A 19,632-nucleotide genomic window follows, 5' to 3' on the forward strand; every position below is an offset into this window, starting at 1 on the left:
ACTGCCTGGTGGTGGGGAACCGACTGGGAAGGGTGTAAAGAAACTTTGCACGGTGGTGATGCATGCTATGTCTCAATGGGGTTTAGAGCGCTCAACATGTATCCATTGCCAAAACCCATCAAATGACACAATTAAGATCTGTGCATTTCAGGTCGGGCGTGGTGGTGCACACTTATAATCCCCGTGCTTGGGAGGCGGAGACAGGAGGATCGCGCTGGTTCGAAGCCAGCCTAAGAGACTCTGTTTCCAAATAAAAATATAAAATAGGTCTGGGAGTAAAGGCCAGAGGTAGAAGGGTTTCCAGGAACCCCAGTACCACCAGGAAAAAAAAAAAACCCTGTGCATTTTTATTATATGTAAATTTTACATCAGAAGAAATGTATATTAAACTCTTATCTGATGGTACACATGCTACATATTTAGGAAAGTATACTAGTATCTGGCAACTTACTTTGAAATGCAAAGATAAGATAAACTGGCAGAGGGATAAAAAGAAATGTGATAAAGCAAAGCAGTAAAATGTTAACTGTTCCAGTCTAGAAGGCAGGTACAGAAGTATTTTTCTATATGTTTGAAACTTTTGCAGTAACACATTCAGGAAAAAAGTGGGGAAAACACCTACCATTTCTTTCTTCCTGCATCCACAAATGATCATCAGCATATACAATTTTATTATATCTTTGGCGAACTGTCTCCTGGTATTTCTTTAAAAACAAAAAAAACAAGTTTCATTATAAACCAGAATGAGTAAGGATGAAAAAGTTCAACAGACACGATTAGTACAGAGACTCTGCCAGGAATGGACACCTGCTGGGATGCGATGAGCTCAGGAGGCAAAGCCTAAAGTAAACCAGTGTGACTGGCAGGACCGCAACCTAGACCAGCGCTGTCCACCGGAACTTGCTGAGGTGACAGAAATGGTCTGCATGTGCCCTGTCTCATACAGTGGCCATCAACTACTGACAGCTTGTCCTGTGTTTTAATTTGCATTTCAACAGACACCTGCAGCTAGTGGCTACTGTTCCGGACAACTTGAGTCTAGACATTAATCCCCAAGAAAGGGAAATCAGTAACAGGGCTAGGATAAACTGCATATCTTTAGATTTTCAAAAATTAGCAAAAAAGTTGTCTTCCCAATGATGCTTATATTTAGCAGCAAAGAAGAAATGAGATTTAATCGTGGTGCAATTATAAAGAAAACACTAAACTCGGTATCAGGAGACCTGGATTCTCATCCTAGCCCTCCACGTAATATTTCTGTAACCTTGGTCACCTCATTTGCTCCCTTATATTGGGTTTCAATTTCCAATATCCAGGGTTAGGCTGATTGATGTCTGAGGTATAAAATATTACAAGGAAAGCATTCTAAAAATAGTAAGTTGGAAATTAAAGAAAGTAAAATTATCTGTGATTAGATAGGATCACATGTGGCAAGGTTTCAGAAGACGTGACTGACAAGCTGGTATTTGACAAACTTAATTGGTAAAAGAGCTGGCGGTCCCATTTTCATTTTTGGAATCACAAATCATTACTACCAGGGGAATAACAATCATGATGACTTAGTGTGTTACACGTTAGACAGTAAGTTGAATATTTTATACCCCATTCTAACCGTAAGACTCCTACTCCGTAGAAAGAAAGAAATGAGCTGGCAGTGGAGCTAGGACTTAAAAGCAGGACCACATGACTGACTTATTATGTGCCAGGGGCCTGAGGAGGAGGTGAGCCCCTAGTTTTCAACCAGACCAGCAGCCCCAGACCTACTTCCATTTCCTCCATTCGGAGCATCATGGTCTCCAGATTTGGGCTGTCTTTGCTGTCTCCCCAGGTGTCTGAGGTTTCCGACCCCAAGATCTTAGCATGAGTCATAGTCCAGAGGTCATGAGCAGTGTCTTCCAAAAAGTCATCCAGCTGACGAATATGGGACTCAGAATTAATAGCTGTAGTCTACAAAATAATGGAAAGAAGTTGTGGAAAGGTGATACAAAGAAAAAAGAAAAACTTAAAGACTGTTGCTGGTTATAATAAACCAACAGCATAGTGATCCACCTGGCAGAGCTTCTATACTGAAACACACCTCTCCTAAGTCAGTAAACACCACAAAAGCAATACGTTCTTATCACAGCCATTTAAATGAGAGTACTTGTTTTAACTATAAAGAAATACCTCATACATTTCAGAAAAATATTTTTCACATGCAGGTTTAGTTACTGAAAATAGCTGCAGAAAGATAAATATGTTATCATGGTCCCCTTACAAAAGCTTTCTCTTAATATCAGAGATCATCTTGTTTTACAGGTAAATCTACTGAGAACTGAATTTTACTTGTCAAGTGCAAATGCAAATAAAATACAGCAAATTGTCTTCTCCACTCTCAGGACAAAAATTCCGAGAATTTGTGCTTAAGGTCCCGCAGCTCTTTCATAAACTAACATAGTAAAAAAAAAAATCAGCTTCATCACAACAGCTCCCATGAGTTAGTTTATTTTCGTTCAGTTATTTATAAGCACTGACTATTGAGGGTGCTGCCTAGGAAACTCCCTGCAGTGATGTTCATGTTGATAACAACCTAGAATTCCAAAGAGTAGACAGAGTTAACTTTTTAAATAAATTCTATTAAGCCAGGGGTGGTGATACATGTCTGTAACTCCAAAACTTGGGATGCAGAGACAGGAGGATTGCAGGGTTGAGGCCAGCGACAGCAATTTAAGCAAGGCCCTCAGCAACTTAGTGAGACACTGTTTCAAAATAAAAGGTAAACAGGGCTGGAGGCTTAGCTCAGAGATACAATGGTAAAATGCCTCTGGGTCCAATCCCTAGCAAAACACACACACACACACACACACACACACACACACGCACGCTATTAAAAGTGAGTTAATGTTTATGGAATAATTCTTATATTCAAGGTGATCATTTCTAGTAATATTCACACTTGCCGATTTCACCATCAGTATAATCACTTTGTTTTCCTTTCATATTGAAAGGCAATATGGAGTCACTCCCTCCCCAAGTTCAATGTTAGCCCATTATTTTGCTAGAGGAAAAAGAATCATTTAGTGACTCTAAGGCACAAAACACTAGGCCATAGAACAACTGAATGTGGAATGACCAAAGGTGGGCTTTTCGAAGCCTCACCTTACCTGAGTTGTCATAAAATACTAGTACAAGAGAATTACAATCACAAAAGCTATGAAATATGTTGTAGCTAAAATACTGCTTACTAATAATTAGAACAGATGCATTCTCAAAAGCTACTTTCTTCCTGTTTCTAAGCTTACTGGGCTGATGGAACTTCGCGCCAACTTCCCGCTAACTCTGAAATCTTTGTATCTGCTCTGCCCTTTGCTTGCTCTGAGCAACTAAAGCAATTAACCTCTTGCTAACCTCTGCAAAGGTTAAATGGACACAGCCTGCGCCCTCTACTCTACATCTGTAAGCCTAGGTAAGGCAGGATCATCCCCAAGTGGTAGCAACAGGCCTCCAGAGGAAGGGTACAGAGTGAGCGACAACACGTCTTCTGCTTTCCTCGGGTGTTTCCGTTTCTTCCCTGGACCTCTTCTCTCTGCTAGTCCACACACTGGTCACACCTGAGGCACTCAGAGCAGGCCCGCCTCACAAAGCATTAGGCCCCAAGTGTGGAGGAAACGAGGCCGGTAATGAGCAAAACTAGGCTGGATGAAAGGAAACGCGGCAGCCTTTCTTTTGCCGCAGGCCATCAGCACTCAGGGCCGCAGTGCACCCGCGGTCTGTCATGAGAAGAGATAAAAGAGCCCCGACAGAAACCTGGGGCTCGAGAGATGTCTGTGCTGTTTGCAAGGCTGATCTAAGTCATAACACTAAATATACACTGTTAAGAATTAACATGCCAGGTATGAAAAATAATTTTCATCCTCCTCGAGTAGGATAATGTAGTGTTTGCAAAGTAATCTGCATATAATTTTCCTTCGACTGGAGACATTATCATGTAATAATACCGGAATACCAACAACACACACCTGCTCCGCAGGCCGGGCTGCTGCCGTGTTCAGGGACGGACGATCCTTCAAATGCGCATTTGCTTCCACGGAAGAATTAACTCTCTATTAAAACAGACAAATATGCTCATGGATTATGAAAACTTACAATTCATATTAGTACAAATGAATCCTGTTACTAGAATAACTTTCATGTAGAACTATTCATCAGCTCTGGCTGCGTTACGCTGTTTGCAGCAATGAAAGCACTCTGTCTTCATGAAAACAAATGCCATGGGCTCTCCGGGCTCTCCGCGCGTTTTCTTCCCTCAGATCTGTCAACACAGCCAGAGGAGAGGAGCTCTTCCTTTAATGCAAGTCATTCAATTTCTCTCTTCCAGTTTCCACTGTGGAAGATGCTAAGAGGAGGCTGGACGACTGGATCATTAAAAGCCCTCTAGTTCAATACACCCAAGATTTCCATGGACTCCGATAATAATTTAACATTTCTTAACCTGGAGATACACAAGTCCAGTGGTATGTGCAGAGACCTAAAATATTCTCTCTCTTTTTTTTTTTTTTTGCAGTACTGGGGATTGAACCCAGGGGCATTCTACCTCTAAGCTATACTCCCAGCTCTCTTTTATTCTTTTATTTTTGAAACTGGGTCTCCCTAAGTTGCAGAGGGCCTAAGTAGCGGAGGCTGGCCTCAAACCTGCGATCCTCCTGTCTCAGCCTCCAAAGTACTGGGATTATAAGTGTGCAACGTCATGCCCAGCTACTTATTCATTCAATTTAAGATTAAATTTAATATTCTTCTGTGGCCTTATCAATCCAACCACAACGGCTTCTATTAACAGGATCTACAGGGTCTGGATGTAGAATTTAGATCACTGCTTAGAGAAGGATGGCACAACCTCTTGGTGATGTCACATGCTATTTCAACTTCAAGAAGGTCCTAGTTGGTGCACATAAGTATCTTAATTGCTTTCTCCTTTGGTAAAACAGTCAATCATCCCAAATCACTGAGGTGAGAGAGGTCAGCACTACAGCGGAGGCAGGTAAGCAAGCACCACCAATAGACCTATTTGGTTAGGAGGGAAACTGCAATCTTAACTTCCTTTCCAAATTACAACTTCACCTTTTTTTTTCTTTATTCTTGGCACTAGGGATTAAACCCAGGGACATTCTATCTCTAAGCTACAGCCCCAGCCTTATTTTGTTTTTTGTTTGAAACAGAGTATCACTAAATTGCAGAGGGCCTCACTAAGTTGCTGAGGCTGGCCACAAACCTGCAATCCTCCTGTCTCCGCCTCCCAAGTACTGGGATTACAAGCGTGCGCCACCACGCTCGGTACAATCTCACCTTCTCTAAAGCAAGACTTCCCTCTCTTCACCTTACCTGCGCCCCTTCCCCACACACAGGACATATCGATAGCATGTGGCGGTCTGAAGGGGCCCAACAGCATGGTGCTCATGCCGAGTCCTACAGGCTGACCAGCACAGCAGCTCCAGCTACCAAAGGGACACCTGGCCCTGAAAGGGTCAGTGTGACCTCTGTAGCAATCCGTTTTATTCTAGAAATTCCAAAGGCAAGCAAAGAAGATTACCTGGGCCTTGGCCAAGAGGGGTTTCAAACGTTCCAGAACTGCCTCCTCTACCTTGTCTGCTAACTGGGTGGCAGAAACACTATTTAGAAATAAAATCGAAGATTTGTGTAAGAGCAAGAAAATGTCCATTTCTGCATACTTATCTAACCACATCAGGTAAAAGAAAATCAAATGATTATAAAAACCCCAGTCACCTCTCTAAGTGTAATGGACACACACCCCTCAGTGGTCTCTGCAACGCAGGTCCTGGCTCAGCTGGTTTGCATGAGGCTGAGACGTTGCATTTTTGACAGGTGAGGCAACGCTGCTGGTCCCGGGTCCGCACAGTGTGTGTGGCCTTAGACACTACCTGAGGAAGTGTGTCGGGTTCTGAGGACACTTCAACACAAACTGACTGCCTCTAGACAGCTAACGACTGTAGCCATTGAGCAAGAGAAACTAAATTTGTTCTCTTCAAAACCCCACTAATAGAGTTGGATAAAAACCTACAGAGAAGAAAATAGTGCCAGAAGACAAAGACCTGAGGAAATACGAGTCCCACACCAGTGATGGGGACAACTGAGAACCACACAGTGTGCTCTGCTGACCCAACAGGCAAGCGACCGGGCGTCGAAGGCCTGAGGAGGGGAGATGAGCCAACGGGAGTCGAGATGTCAGGCCCTAGGCTCACTGCCTTACTTCACAGGGTCGGACAAGCACCGCTCTCCAGCTCCAGGGGAAGTGCATTCTCTGGAGCGTCCTGGGCCAGGGTGACCAGTCACTACTGAGCCGATAGGTGGCATACTCAAAAGACGGGGCAACTGCACACGTTGAGTGCTGGATGGTAAGCCTCTGCCCTCCCCAGTGTTAGCTCCTAGGACACCAGTGTCCAGATCCTTACCCTCTGGGCAGTCTGGCCTGTCCCAAAGGAAAGACTGTAAGACCAACATGAGAGCCCTCGACAAACAGTCCACCCAAACGGACAGAGAGTAAAGCTCAAGTTCCATGATTCTTTCATCAGAGGCTGCCAGATACCCATATGGAATAAAAAGAACTGTGATCAGTATCTCATCTACACCCCAAAAATTAATCCAGAATGGGTCACAGACATAAAAATAAAAGCTAAAGCTTGGAGCAGTGATATATGCCTGTAATCCCAGTACTTGGGAGGCTAAGACAAGAGGGTCGCAGCTTTGAGAACAGCCTCAGCAATTTAGTGAGACCCTGTTTCAAAATAAAAAATAAAATAGGGCTGGAGTTGTAGCTCAGAGGTAGAATTCTCCTGGGTTCAGTCCTTAGTACCCAAAAGAAATAAAAGCCAAAGCTATAAAGCATTTAGAAGAAAAACCAGGAGAATATATATATATATATATTTTGGTGGTACTGGGCTTCCTGGAAACCCTTCTACCTCTGGGCTATACTGCCAGGCCTATTTTTTTAAATAAATTTTTATTTGGAAATAGGGTCTCTTAAGCCAGCGAGGCTGACTTTGAACCTGCGCGATCCTCCTGTCTCCGCCTCCCAAGCGCGGGGATTACAAGCGTGCGCCACCACGCCTGGCAACAGGAGAATATCTTTGAGATCTTAACTTAGGCAATGATTTTTCAGTTCACAAAAACAGACTGGCAATTAAAAAAAAAACAAAAACGGATAACTGGTCTTAATCAGACTTTAAACTTTTACCACCATTAAGACGTCATATAGGCAAGCCACAGTACCTGAAGGAAATATATCTGGCAAGGGGCTTGTATACAGAAAATACAAAGAACTCAAATCAATAATTAAAACAACGACAAAAATGGGCAAAAGACTTGAAATGACATTTCATTAAATAAGCATTAGGAAATGTGCTTATCATCATTAGTTACCAAGGAAATGCAACCAAATGCAACCAAGGAAATACCGTCACATTTTCACCAGAATGGCTAGAACCTAAAAGAATGACAAAATCAAATGTAAGCAAGGATGCGGAACAACCAGACAGGAGACTCATGTACGGCAGAGAGGAGTATGACATGTACCACTACTGTGGAACATTGGTATGGCCAGTTTTTTAAAGTTAAACATCTTATCCTATGACCCAGAAAGTCCACCCCATTTCCCAATAGAAATGAAAGCGTCTGCCACAAAAAGACCGTGTAAGACTCTTCCTAGCAGCGTGATCACGCACACTGGGCGCAGGACAGCCCCGGTACTGAGTCGCAGGAGAAGGGACCAGAGTGTGGGGCGTTCACAACAAAGCAGAGCGAGCTCCACTGATCGGGGCACAATGTGGATGAATCTCAGACATTCTGTTGAGAAAAGGAGCCAGACACAAAGATGCTGATCGTGAAGAATCTGTCTTCCTGACATCCAAGTGCAGGCAAACTACTCTATGGGGAAAGATCCTGGAAGTGGCTGCTCTGAGGCACAAGGCGGTGTGGGCAGGGAGCGACCAGAAAGAAAACCTGGGTACGAGCTAGGTTGGTGGGAATTCTCTTTATCTTGATTAGGGTTTTGAACACCCAGGTATACACACTTATTAAAGTTCACTGAACTATACCTTTAAGTCTTTGCATTTTACTATATGTAAAATATACCACAATAAAACCATGAACTCTGAAACACCAATTCTAATTCACATGCTCAGTTTTTAATCAGTAAGCAATCACCTATATTTAGACATCAGAAGACAGCCAAGGATTACTAGCTGAGGAAGAAAAAGAGAGATTATGTAGCACAAGGTAGGGAAAAAACTATTGTTAATATACTCAAAGAATGCCGGGCGTGGTGGCGCACGCTTGTAATCCCCGCGCTTGGGAGGCAGAAACAGGAGGATCGCGCAGGTTCGAAGCCAGCCCTGCGCGCTGGTTTAGGAGACCCTGTTTCCAAATAAAAATGTAAAAAAATAGGTCTGGGAGTGTAGCCCGGAGGTACAAGGGCTTCCAGGAACCCCAGTACCACCAAAAAAAAAAAAAAAAAAAAAAAAAATATATATATATATATATACTCAAAGAAAAAGAGAATAGCAATGTATCCTTAAAAACACAGGAGGCTAAATAATAGAAATTCTGCAAATAAGGTTCTTTAAATTTAAAAACATTGTAGCACAAATGTCTAACCCAATAGACAGATTAAATAATAAGTGCGAAAAAATTGCCTACTGCAGGGTAAGAAGAGAATTACAAAATAGGAAAAACAGTTAAAAAATCAGAGGACCAATCTTGGAAGTCCAATATCAAAGAACAGGAGCCACAAAGAGAAAACAGAAAATAGGCAAGGAAAACAGTATGAAATAAAGTAAGAACATGTCTCAGAACTGAAGGAAATAAACACACAGATAGTAAAATAATGCATACCAAGTCCCATTATAAAATTTCAGAATGCTGTATTGAGAGGAAAAAAAAGTCTATATGCTTCCAGAGAAGGATCAAAAGGCAAGGTTCTGATTTCTCACTGGAAAAGAGATTTTTAACTGCTTTAAAAATTCTGATCAGACTTCTGATTCTAGAAAGGTGGAAAAATTAGACTTTTCTCTATTCTTTCTGTTGAGTGCAATTCAGAACCCTACCTGTTAAATATAAACCAAAGGCTGGGCGTGGTGGCACAAGCTTGTAATCCCCATGCTTGGGAGGCAGAGACAGGAGTATCGCGCAGGTTTGAAGCCAGCCGCGCTGGCTTAAAAGACCCTGTCTCCAAATAAAAATATAAAAAATAGGTGTCTGGGAGTGTAGCCTAGAGGTAGAAGGGTTTCCAAGAACCCCAGTACCACCAAAAAAAAAAAAAAAAAAAAAGCAAAGGTAGACCACCAAGGGACTCTGGAATCCAGAGAATGGCACATTGGTAGGTTCCTTTTTAGCCTCACATCCCAGAACAAGATAATGGAGAAGCCAGCAACCCAGATATGCCAATGGGCACAGATATACTTATATACAAACATACATAAGAGCCCATTCTCTCGGGCCAAAGGACCAAGAAAGGGACAGCCTAGGAAGATGGAAAATTTTCAGAAAATAACTGCCCGACTGCAGCCAAACGCCACAAGGAAATCTGTGCCATATGCCAGCAAAGACAGAGAGGAAAGCAAATAAGTACAAGAAAAGATGTTCAACATCATCTGTCTACTCTAATAAAGAGAAACACACTATTAGCAATCAGGGAAAGACAACCTTAGAAACTTAGGGAGATACCACTATATACCTATCACTACATCTCCAGCAAAACAGTGATCCTGCCCTATGCTGGCAAAAATGTAGAATAAGTGGATCCCCGAAACACTCCTGGGGGAACAGCGACAGCCACTCTGAAGAACAGTTGGCAGTTTTGTACAAAAGCAAAATAACAAGCATATGACCCAGCGACCACACTCTGAGCATTTATTCCAAAAACATGGAAACTTACATTTACACAAACACTTGTATGTGAATGTTTATAGAAACTTTAATTCCTAACAGCCCCAAACTGGAAATAAACCAGATGTCCCTCAGATGTTTAACCAGGTGAATGTTTAAACAAAGGATGATTCAGCAACAAAAAGAATGAACAAATGATACATACAAAGACTTGGATAATTCTCCAAGGAATTATATCACCCGGAGGGGAAGGTCAATCCCAAAAGGTTACTTACTATATATTTCCTTTTATATAACACTTCTGAAAATTACAAGCAGGGAGAACAGAGTAGTGGTTGCCAAGGGTTACTTACCCAAGCAACACATCAGGTCAGGAGAAGCAAGTGTGGCTACAAAAGGTGATGGAGATGCTCTGGACGGCATCAGTGCCAATTAGCCAGTGTACCTGCCTACATCCATGCAAACCCTGCCTGGAGTGCTGTATGGGGGTTTGCTAAGATGTTTCAATGGAGCTGGGTGTGATGGTACACGCTTGTAATCCCAGCATTTGGGAGGCTGAGACCGGAAGATCACGGTTCACGGACAGCCTCAGCTACTTAGTGAGACCCTGTTTCAAACTAAAGAATAATAAAAAAAAAAGGGGGGGCGTGGTGGCAGGAGGTATAGTTCTGTGGTTGAATACCCCTGGGTTCCATTCACAAAAAAAAAAAAAAAAAAAGTTGCAATGGGGGAACTGTGTAAAGGATTCCAAAGATTTTTCTGTATCATTACAAGTTCATGTGAATGTATATTATCTCATAATAAAAATTTAAAAGTTTTTCCACTAAAAACCAGGTTTGGTTAAGAATTCTATGGCAATTAAGGCTATCAGGAAATATGAGAGTAGAATAAAGACGTTTTTTAGATTTGAAAGGCCTGAAAAGATTTTCTTCCTTTCATCCTTTCTCAAGAAGCTAAATTAGGATGTGCTCCCTCAAAATGAGGAAGTAAACGGAGCAGAAGACAACACATATGGGAAACCACACAAGCGAACTTGGCCTTGGTTCTTGGCTCATGACACTAAAGTTCCTGCTTCTCCTCTGTGACCTGCTATCTGCTGAGGTTCCTCATCTTGCTCCCCAAAAGCTGGGCAGAAGGAGCTGAGAAACAGAACACGACAGGAGTCCACTCTAGCGACCAGGTTTCTTCCAGATGTCTAGCATAGCCGGTTCACCTACAGCCACTCAGATAGGGTGAGCCCTAAGTCCGCTAGTACTCCCCCACCATCTTGTTTATTCCTTTCCTGGAATGGGGCTGGCTCCTTGAAACTCCTACACCCCCTGTCCTATTTTATTATTATTATTATTCTTTATTTTGAAACAGGGTCTCACTAAGTAGCTGAGGCTGTCCGCAAACCATGATCTTCCAGTCTCAGCCTCCCAAATGCTGGGATTACAAGCATGCGCCACCACACCCAGCTCCACTGTAACATCTTAGCAATGAAATAAAAGGCAGATTGTGATCCAGACTCTGTAAATCAATTTCCCCTAGAGTCTTCATCCAATGCCAACAACACCGCCCTTGTCTGTTCAGCTGGATTTGTGCGTCTCGGTTTTCAAAATTAAACAATATATTGATAGGGATGGACATAAAGCTGGTGGTTTATAAAGAAGATTATGAAAAGATTAATGCAGGAATCAGAGGCTGCCTCTGGGTGGGGAGGGAGAAGAGGGTACAACTGAGGAAGGGCCATGGAAAGCTTCTCCAGCAGTGGCACCGATGTGTTTCTTGGCTTGGAGTGGTGGTGCACAGGTGCTCATTTTGTAATATTCTGGATTGCTCATGTACATTTAGTACACTCTTCTAAACATACGATATATGTATGTGTGTTTAAATAAAGAGACACGAGGGGATAAAATGTGGTACAGAGGATCAAGTTTTGCTACATGGTTCAAAGGACAACTGCGTAGGAGTCATCAATCAAATTTCAGCACAATCCAAGTTCGTACCTGCCAAGAGCTTTATAAACGACCGAAATTGGATTTCCTCTGGCAGTGTGGCCATCCCATCCTATGCTGGACAGTTACCTCATGGGGACAGTACAGAGCAGGAGAAGCATCAGCTGGGGAAAGAGATCTTTCAAATCCTAAGACTGCGATTGTAGGTCTTGAACTCTTAACTATAGACAAGACCTCTTTGCCCTCCATTGCCAGAACCGCAGCTCTCATAACCGGCACTGAACCCAGATACTTCAGTGAGTGTTTCGCTTGACTGCAGGGTGAGTGATTATCAGAGCTAGAAAATGAACCAATGTTGCAGGAGCAGCAACAGCAGCTCCAATAGGTCTTAACAAGCATCCTCATGCCTAGGAAGTTAATGGTAACACTGAGGGAAGAATGGAGAAGAGCAACCTCATCTGAAACCCTTGGATGGCATCCAGGCTACACGTGAAATGAAAACACCCATACGCCGACTCATCTTACAGAACATGCACAGCATACCAGCCTTCTACTCTTAGGAGGACTGGCAAATAAGCAAACGTAAACTCTGATCTTTCAGAAAGAACTCCCCCCAAATTAGAGATGTTTTCTTCACTCCTCTTTCAAATGCCACACGAAGGAAACATTTTCTGGCAAAAAAGTATGGGACACATAGGTCTACGGGTACACATTCTCACTTCTCACGTAATGAGGTTGGCCCTAACAGTCCAAGTTGGTTGTTAAAACTATCTGAATTCATTAGATTGCTGAGAAGCAAACACATGCCTTAATTTTTGGAGTCTATCCATCTCTTCAGTTCTCAGTTCATTCAGTTCCTTTGTTCTCCTAGAAGTCTCAGCATCAAGCCAGTCGAGCCTGCAAGACAGTACAAAAATTACCCCCAACTCCTCCATAGAAGTCCCCTGGAGCCTGGTGTGGTGGCGCACACTTGTAATCCCAGTGCTTAAGAGGTTGAAACAAAAGGATCGCAGGTTCGAAGCCAGCCTACTTAGTGAGGCTCTCAGCAACTTAGTGAGATCCTGTTTCCAAATAAAATATAAAATAGGTCTGGGAGTATAGCCCAGAGGTAGAAAGCCCCTGGGTTCCACCCCCAGTACCACCAAAAAAGAAAAAAGAAAAAAGAAGTCCCCTGGATTCTAACCTCAGCTCCATTATATGCTTCTCAGGAGGCTTCACAGCATTTAAGAAGGCGGAAAGCCGATAAGCACAAGATGTGCGGCTAGACCTAAATAATCTCAACTCCTTGCTGAAAGAGCCAGATGATCTAGAATTGGCCACCTACCTGAGAGACAAATATTTACCTCTGTTTTTGCATTCTGTCCATTTCTTTGGCTTTTAATTCTTCTAGTTCTTTCAATCTTTTAGAAGACTCAGTGTCAAGCCAAGCAAGCCTAGCAGACAATACAGAAGAGTCAAACCAATCAAGCCTAGATACTATAGGGCATCCTTACCAGAGAAACAGAGCAGACGTCAGGGCCTCCGCCCCAGTGCCAGTTCTGGTTCCATTAAAGACTTGGAAGGTAATGTAACTTCTCTTCACCCATAAAAGTCTCTCTATTATGCTCCCTGTAAAGAGACCTTTATGCGCAAACACACTTTAGGTCACAGTGAAGAACAAGAAACTGCCTACAAATGTCCTCAAGAAAACTAACCATCAATGCACTGAAGATTTCTTGTTCAACTAAAACAAAGTCCTTGCTGTATTTTCAAGCTTTGACAAAAGCTTGAATGGATCCCCAAGTAGGAATAGTAAAATCAAATACAAAACAAAAAGAAAGCGCCCACACTAAGCAACTTTATTGTATATGTATTGTATATGATTCTTTTGGTTTAAGATATATGAATGTTAGCAAATTAATGACTCCATTTTTTAAGATGCTGGGATCAAACCAGGACTTTGTATACAGCGGCCAAGTATACACTGCCAGCCTTAATGTCACCCATTTTCACCACTTTTCCTTTCTCTTTCTTCTCTCTCTCTCTCTTTCTTTCTCTCTTTCTCTCTCTCTCTCTCTCTCTCTCTCTCTCTCTCTCTCTCTCTTCTCTCTCTTTCTTTCTTTCTTTCTTTCTTTCTTTCTTTCTTTCTTTCTTTCTTTCTTTCTTTCTTTCTTTCTTTCTTTCTTTCTTTGTACAGGGAATGGAACTTAGAGGCATTCTACCTCCAAGCTACAACCCCAGCCCTTTTTGTAAAATTTGAAACGGGGTCTTGCTAAGTTTTTAAATCATCTTGAAACAAGAGCCTCGCTAAGTTTCTGAGCCTGACCTCGAGCCTGTGATGCTACTATCTCAGCCTCCTAAGTACTGGAGTTTTAGGTATGTGTCACTAAGCTGGCTCCTCAGTGCTCTTTCTTTCAAATGTTCTCACCATATCCTCCCATACTTAAGTCCTGAAAAAAGTCCTAATTCAATTTCTCTCTTCCTCATGAAGCCTAAATCTCTTCTCTTTCTAAACTCTCAGTTCTCAACTCTTCACCAGTTCTTAAGTATGTTCTATCTTAATTTACAGTTAGTTCATACCCTTCCTGCTGACTGTAAATAAACACGTCCTAGGACTACATCTTATTCACTTCCTTCCCTTTTTAAAAAATCTCCAGAGACTTCATGACTATGCGACGTATTAATTAGCAAATGATATACAATTCACATGCATATAACTTTTTTTTTTTTTTTTTTGCAGTACTGAGGATTGAACCCAGGGGCATTCTATCTCCAAGCTACACCTTCAATCCTCTTTTTTTCTTCTTTTTTGTGATACTGGGATGAAACCCTGGGGCATTCTACTTCTAAGCAACACCCCCAGCCCTATTTTTTATTTTGAAACAGGGTCTCACTGAGTTGCAAAGGGCCTCACTAAGTAGCTGAGGCTGTCCGTGAACTGCAATCCTCCTCTCTCAGCCTCCCAAATGCTAGGATTACAAGCATGCGCCACCACACCTGGCCCCACGTTTATTCTTTATTTTGAAAAAGGGTCTAAGTTGCGGAGGACCTCACTAAGTAGCTAAGGCTGACTGCAAACCTGTGATCCTCCTGATTCAGTCCCCCAAGTACTAGGATTACATGCATGAGCCACCATGCCTGGCTTTTTAAAAATTTCATTTGTTCAAAAGTTATATGCAGGGGCTCATATGTAGCTCAGTGGCAAAATGCCTGCTTTGCTGGTGCAACACTCTGGGTTCGATCTCCGGTTCCAAGACAAAAAACAAACAAAAAAAAACCTTTAATAAAATAAGCTAAGAAAAGTTCTATGTTATATGCAGCTGGACATGGTGGTGCACACTTGTAATTCCAGTACTTGGGAGGCTGAGACAGGAGGATCGCAGGTTCAGTGGCCAGCCTCAGCTGCTGAGTGAGGCCCTCCGCAACTTAGTGAGACCCTCTTTCAAAATTAAAATAAAAATAGGGCTGGGGATGTAGCTCAGAGGCAGAATGCCCCTGGGTTCAACCCCCAGTTCTGTTAAAAAAAAAAAAAAGGAGAAAAAAATAAGAAAGGGGTTTATAAGCTATAGAGTTTAACAGAAAAGTTTAGCAATCTACATTTGAACAACTAGTTTTAGTCCTAGGAAAGACAAGAAAGGGTGTGCTTCATAATCCATGTAATAGAAGCCCTTTAATTTTCAAAGATTTGAAAAATACCAGAACAAACCTGGCTGCTTCATGCTCAGCATCACCTCTCAGCTGACTTCCCTCTTGAGTATCTTCTTGCTGGAGAGATTGGTCTTTTGTGGCATCTCTGGGGCTAGGTTTTACCTTTAGCCATGCAGCACTGCAGAAAACGGAAAAGTGTGCCTTTATAATCATTCACTCCATGTCCAGTGATTCATCCAGAAGTGCTGGCTCAGAGGAGACAAGATCATTAAAGTAATGGGATCTCTGACATGGATCCCTAAACTGGAAGCTGAATATGAAAAAGAGTGAAATCCCCAGTGGTCATGTCTAGTGTCAAAGGAGGGAATTTCCCTTTGCTTCAAAGTAGCAGTCACTACTTTAAATGAAATAACAACTGTCAATTATAGAATACAGTGAACTTCAACAAAACCTGCTTTAATATATATAGATCTGGGTCACTAGTAATATTCCTTTATGTATCTTTATAAAGCCTAACAGCACTGTGAGCCAAGAAGCCTTATCTGCCCCATCCCCCACCTGCCACATACACACTCTACAAGACAGATCACAGTATATTTGGTTTGCAACACAAACTTCAATTTGTTGACATTTTGATGAGCTTACCAATAGAATTTACCTCTCTTTATCAAGACTTCTGTATGAAATACAGAAATCAGAATAGAGTAATAAAAATAAAAAACATAAAGAAGCTGGGTACAGGGGTGCATGCCTGAAATCCCAGCTACTCAGGAGTCTGAGACAGATCAGTATGGGCAATTTGGCAAGACCCTGTCTTATAATGATAGCAGAAAACCTGATCTTAGCTCCAGCTCAGTTACAGAAACAAGACTTTAAATTCTCTCAGCACTGTTTCTTTCTCTTGGGGACAGGGGATCATGGGTAAACACTGGGCCATCTGGAGCCCTAGGGGCCTTCTGAGCTTACCTGTTCACCTGGCCTTCTGACGGCTACCCCACAAAGGAACCCTCTAGAAACCTGCTTCTCCTTTGTCCTCCTCACATTACTCTTTTGCTTTTTCTTGGTATTGTTCTACCTGCTGGTTCTTCCTACTGTGTTGTCAGAAACTACCGAGCCACGGCAAACAAGCTCCCCATTATCTCAACCAAGTTCCCAAAAGACTTTTTCCTTCCTGGACCCCACTTCCCCGGAGGACAACCCCTTCTCTTGAGTCCCATGGAAAGGCAACTCCTCATTCCCTGTGTGCTGTAAATGACGTAACAAGATAGTAACCTCAGTACTATCCTGTCTCCTATAGTCAGAACAGTGCCAGTGAGATCTGGATGGCTTTATAGTTCATAATTATCTTGACTTAGAATTTAAATTATTTTAAAATATTTACTCATCCAGTAAAGATTTAGTATGCCTATGACATTCAAATGTAAAATGTAAAGCACAGTTCCTGCCCTGAGTGTGCAGAATCTGCTGGAGGAGAACAAGGGAAGCCCAAGATTCTCCCCACAATGACACATGTTAGCTGGATGGTAGCGCACTCCCTGGAAGCACACTCCAACCACAATCAGGCAGAAAGGGAAACCAGCAGGCTTATGAAGAAAACTCCTTATATATTCCCCACATAAGCATTTCATTCTTTTTTTAACTTTTATTTATTTATTTGGGGTATTGAAGATTAAACCCAAGACTTCACACATGCCAGTAAAGTAATTCTTTTTCTTTTTCTTTTTTTTTTTTTCCTGTACTGGGGGTAGAACCCAGGGGGGGGCATTCTACCTCTGAGCTACATCCCCAGCCCTATTTTTTATTCTTTATTTTGACACAGGGTCTCACTGAGTGCAAACAGCCCCACTAAGTAGCTGAGGCTGTCTGCAAACCGCGATCCTATTGTCTCAGCCTCCCAAATGCTGTGATTACAAGCGTGTGCCACCAAACCCAGCAAAGCATTTCTTCTTAATGGAAGAATTAAAGCTGTTATTTCACTTGCCCTAAGCTATAGTCACCTTTGATCTATACAGAAAAAAATAAATTCACATACACAACGGTCCCTGGTTTTTACATACCACTTAGGAGATGCTGGAGGAGAAGTGGGGTTTGGAGGTATCCAGGGAGCCCTAAGGTCTTTTACAGGCTGTCGGTTTATTTTTAATCTGGATGAAACTGTTGTCTGCTGCAGCCTGCTTCCACTGTGAGGTTGACTTGGTCTACTCCTTTCAGCTCTGTGAAGTCCCTGTAAGTGGAAAATATAAACTATAAAGCCAAACAAATATCAAAGACACTCTGGTTTCAACCTCTGACTCACTGGAGCTCCAAGTACCTCTCTGCTCTTCGTGTATTTGTTCAGTGAAATCTGAGCAGAACGCACTGTGGTAGAAATCTAGAAAGAGCGTAAATTATACTGAAGTAGCTCTGGGGAGGTAGGTATGATTAGAATCTCAGGCTCTATGTTCGTTTGATCTCTTTCTCTCACACACATATACGTGTGTGTGTGTGTGTGTGTGTGTGTGTGTGTGTGTGTGTGAGAGAGAGAGAGAGAGAGAGAGAGAGGTATATTTGAATATATTTTTCCTAATTAAGCCTACTGTTTATATTGTTCCATATTGTTTAAAGGTAAATTATAAACATTTTTAGTTAAAACAAACTCTTTTAGCCTTAAATCTAAACAAAATGAATCAAGCTATTTTATTTACCATTTATTTGTTTGTTTTTTGGTACTGAGAATTGGGCCCAGGGGCATTCTACTTCCAAACTAGACCCCAGCTCTTTTTATTTTTAGTTTGAAAAAGAGTCTAAATTGATGAAGGTCTTGCTAAGGCAGGCCTTGAACCTGTGATCCTACTGTCTTAGCCTCTCAAGTACTGAGATTATAGGTGTGTGCCACTGCAGCTGTCTTTTTTTTTTTTTTTTTTTTTTTTGGTGGTGGTACTGGGGTTCCTGGAAACCCTTCTACTTCCAGGCTACACTTCCAGACCTATTTTTTTTTTATAATTTTATTTGGAAACAGGGTCTCTTAAGCCCACAAGGCTGGCTTCGAACCTGTGCGATCCTCCTGTCTCTGCCTCCCAAGCGCAGGGATTACAAGCGTGCGCCACCATGTCTGGCTGCAGCTGTCTTGAATCAAGGTTTTTTTGTTTTTGTTTTTGTTTTTGTTTTTGTTTTTTTAGGTAGTGAGAAGTGAACCCAGGGGCAATCTACCTCCAAGATATACCCCTAGCCATTTTATTTATTTATTTTTGGGAAAGGATCTCACTAAAGTTGTTGAGACTGGCCTTGAACCTGCATTTCTTCTGTCTCAGTCTCCCAGATATTGAGATTAGAGGTGTATACCACCACATCTGGCTAGTTATTTTAAAAATACCACAAAGCCTCTCTAGAGAAGGGCATCAAGCTGGAATTTTACAGGCTTGATCTGGACTTCCAAACAACATTCCCACTAGAGTTTAAGAAGGAATAAGACTTGATCCTCATCTATGATCTGTTGGTAAATGACTGTAATGGCTAAATTCCCTCTCTCTGGGGCCGTTTGACAATACACAGACTTGCTACAGAAGCCTTCAGACAGCACCATCAAATGGTGGTCACCATGGTGAGGGGGCTGGACTATGAGGTATTCCTCTGGCCAGCTTTCTATTATATGACTTTAAGGCTGTTTTAAAATAAAAATTTAAAATTTAATGTAGTTTCAAACCAAGTTCTAACTACCCAGCTGGCTCTCAAAGTCATATTACAAAGCCTCATCCAGCTCGATGTGATGAAGTATACCTGTAATCCAGTGCTTGGGAGGCCGAGTTAGGGGATCACAGGTTCGAGGACAGCCTAGCAATTCAGTGAGACTCTGTTTCAAAATAAAAAGGGCTAAGGGTGAAGTCTAGAGGCAGAATGCCCCTGCATTCAATCTCCCTTATCAAAAATAAAACAGCTGGGCGTAGTGGCACACGCTTGTAATCCCCGCGCTTGGGAGGCAGAGACAGGAGGATCGCGCAGGTTTGAAGCCAGACGCACGTGCTGGCTTAGGAGACCCTGTTTCCAAATAAAAATGTAAAAATAGGTCTGGGAGTGTAGCCCGGAGGTAGAAGGGCTTCCAGGAACCCCAGTACCGCCAAAAAAAAAAAAAAAAAAAATAAGCCGGGCGTGGTGGTACATGCTTGTAATCCCCGCACTTGGGAGGCTGAGACAGGAGGATCACACAGGTTCGAAG

The 19,632-nt window shown here is 42.3% G+C and overlaps 1 protein-coding gene across 1 annotated transcript in view; it reads right to left on the reverse strand.

Annotated features, from left to right (window-relative positions):
* The window catches only part of KIAA0753, a gene marked incomplete at both ends in the record, with an annotated part of 62,230 nt that overhangs the window by 14,272 nt on the left and 28,326 nt on the right, over window positions 1–19,632 (reverse strand). The window contains 8 exons of the mRNA XM_080713968.1: window positions 623–704; window positions 1,765–1,947; window positions 3,999–4,082; window positions 5,567–5,645; window positions 12,621–12,710; window positions 13,157–13,246; window positions 15,499–15,618; window positions 17,498–17,664. Of these exons, the coding sequence (XP_080570094.1) occupies window positions 623–704; window positions 1,765–1,947; window positions 3,999–4,082; window positions 5,567–5,645; window positions 12,621–12,710; window positions 13,157–13,246; window positions 15,499–15,618; window positions 17,498–17,664 (895 nt within the window). The remainder of the gene's footprint in view (window positions 1–622; window positions 705–1,764; window positions 1,948–3,998; window positions 4,083–5,566; window positions 5,646–12,620; window positions 12,711–13,156; window positions 13,247–15,498; window positions 15,619–17,497; window positions 17,665–19,632) is intronic.

This window comes from Muscardinus avellanarius (assembly GCF_963383645.1).
Source record: "Muscardinus avellanarius genome assembly, chromosome: 16".
Taxonomy (NCBI): domain Eukaryota; kingdom Metazoa; phylum Chordata; class Mammalia; order Rodentia; family Gliridae; genus Muscardinus; species Muscardinus avellanarius.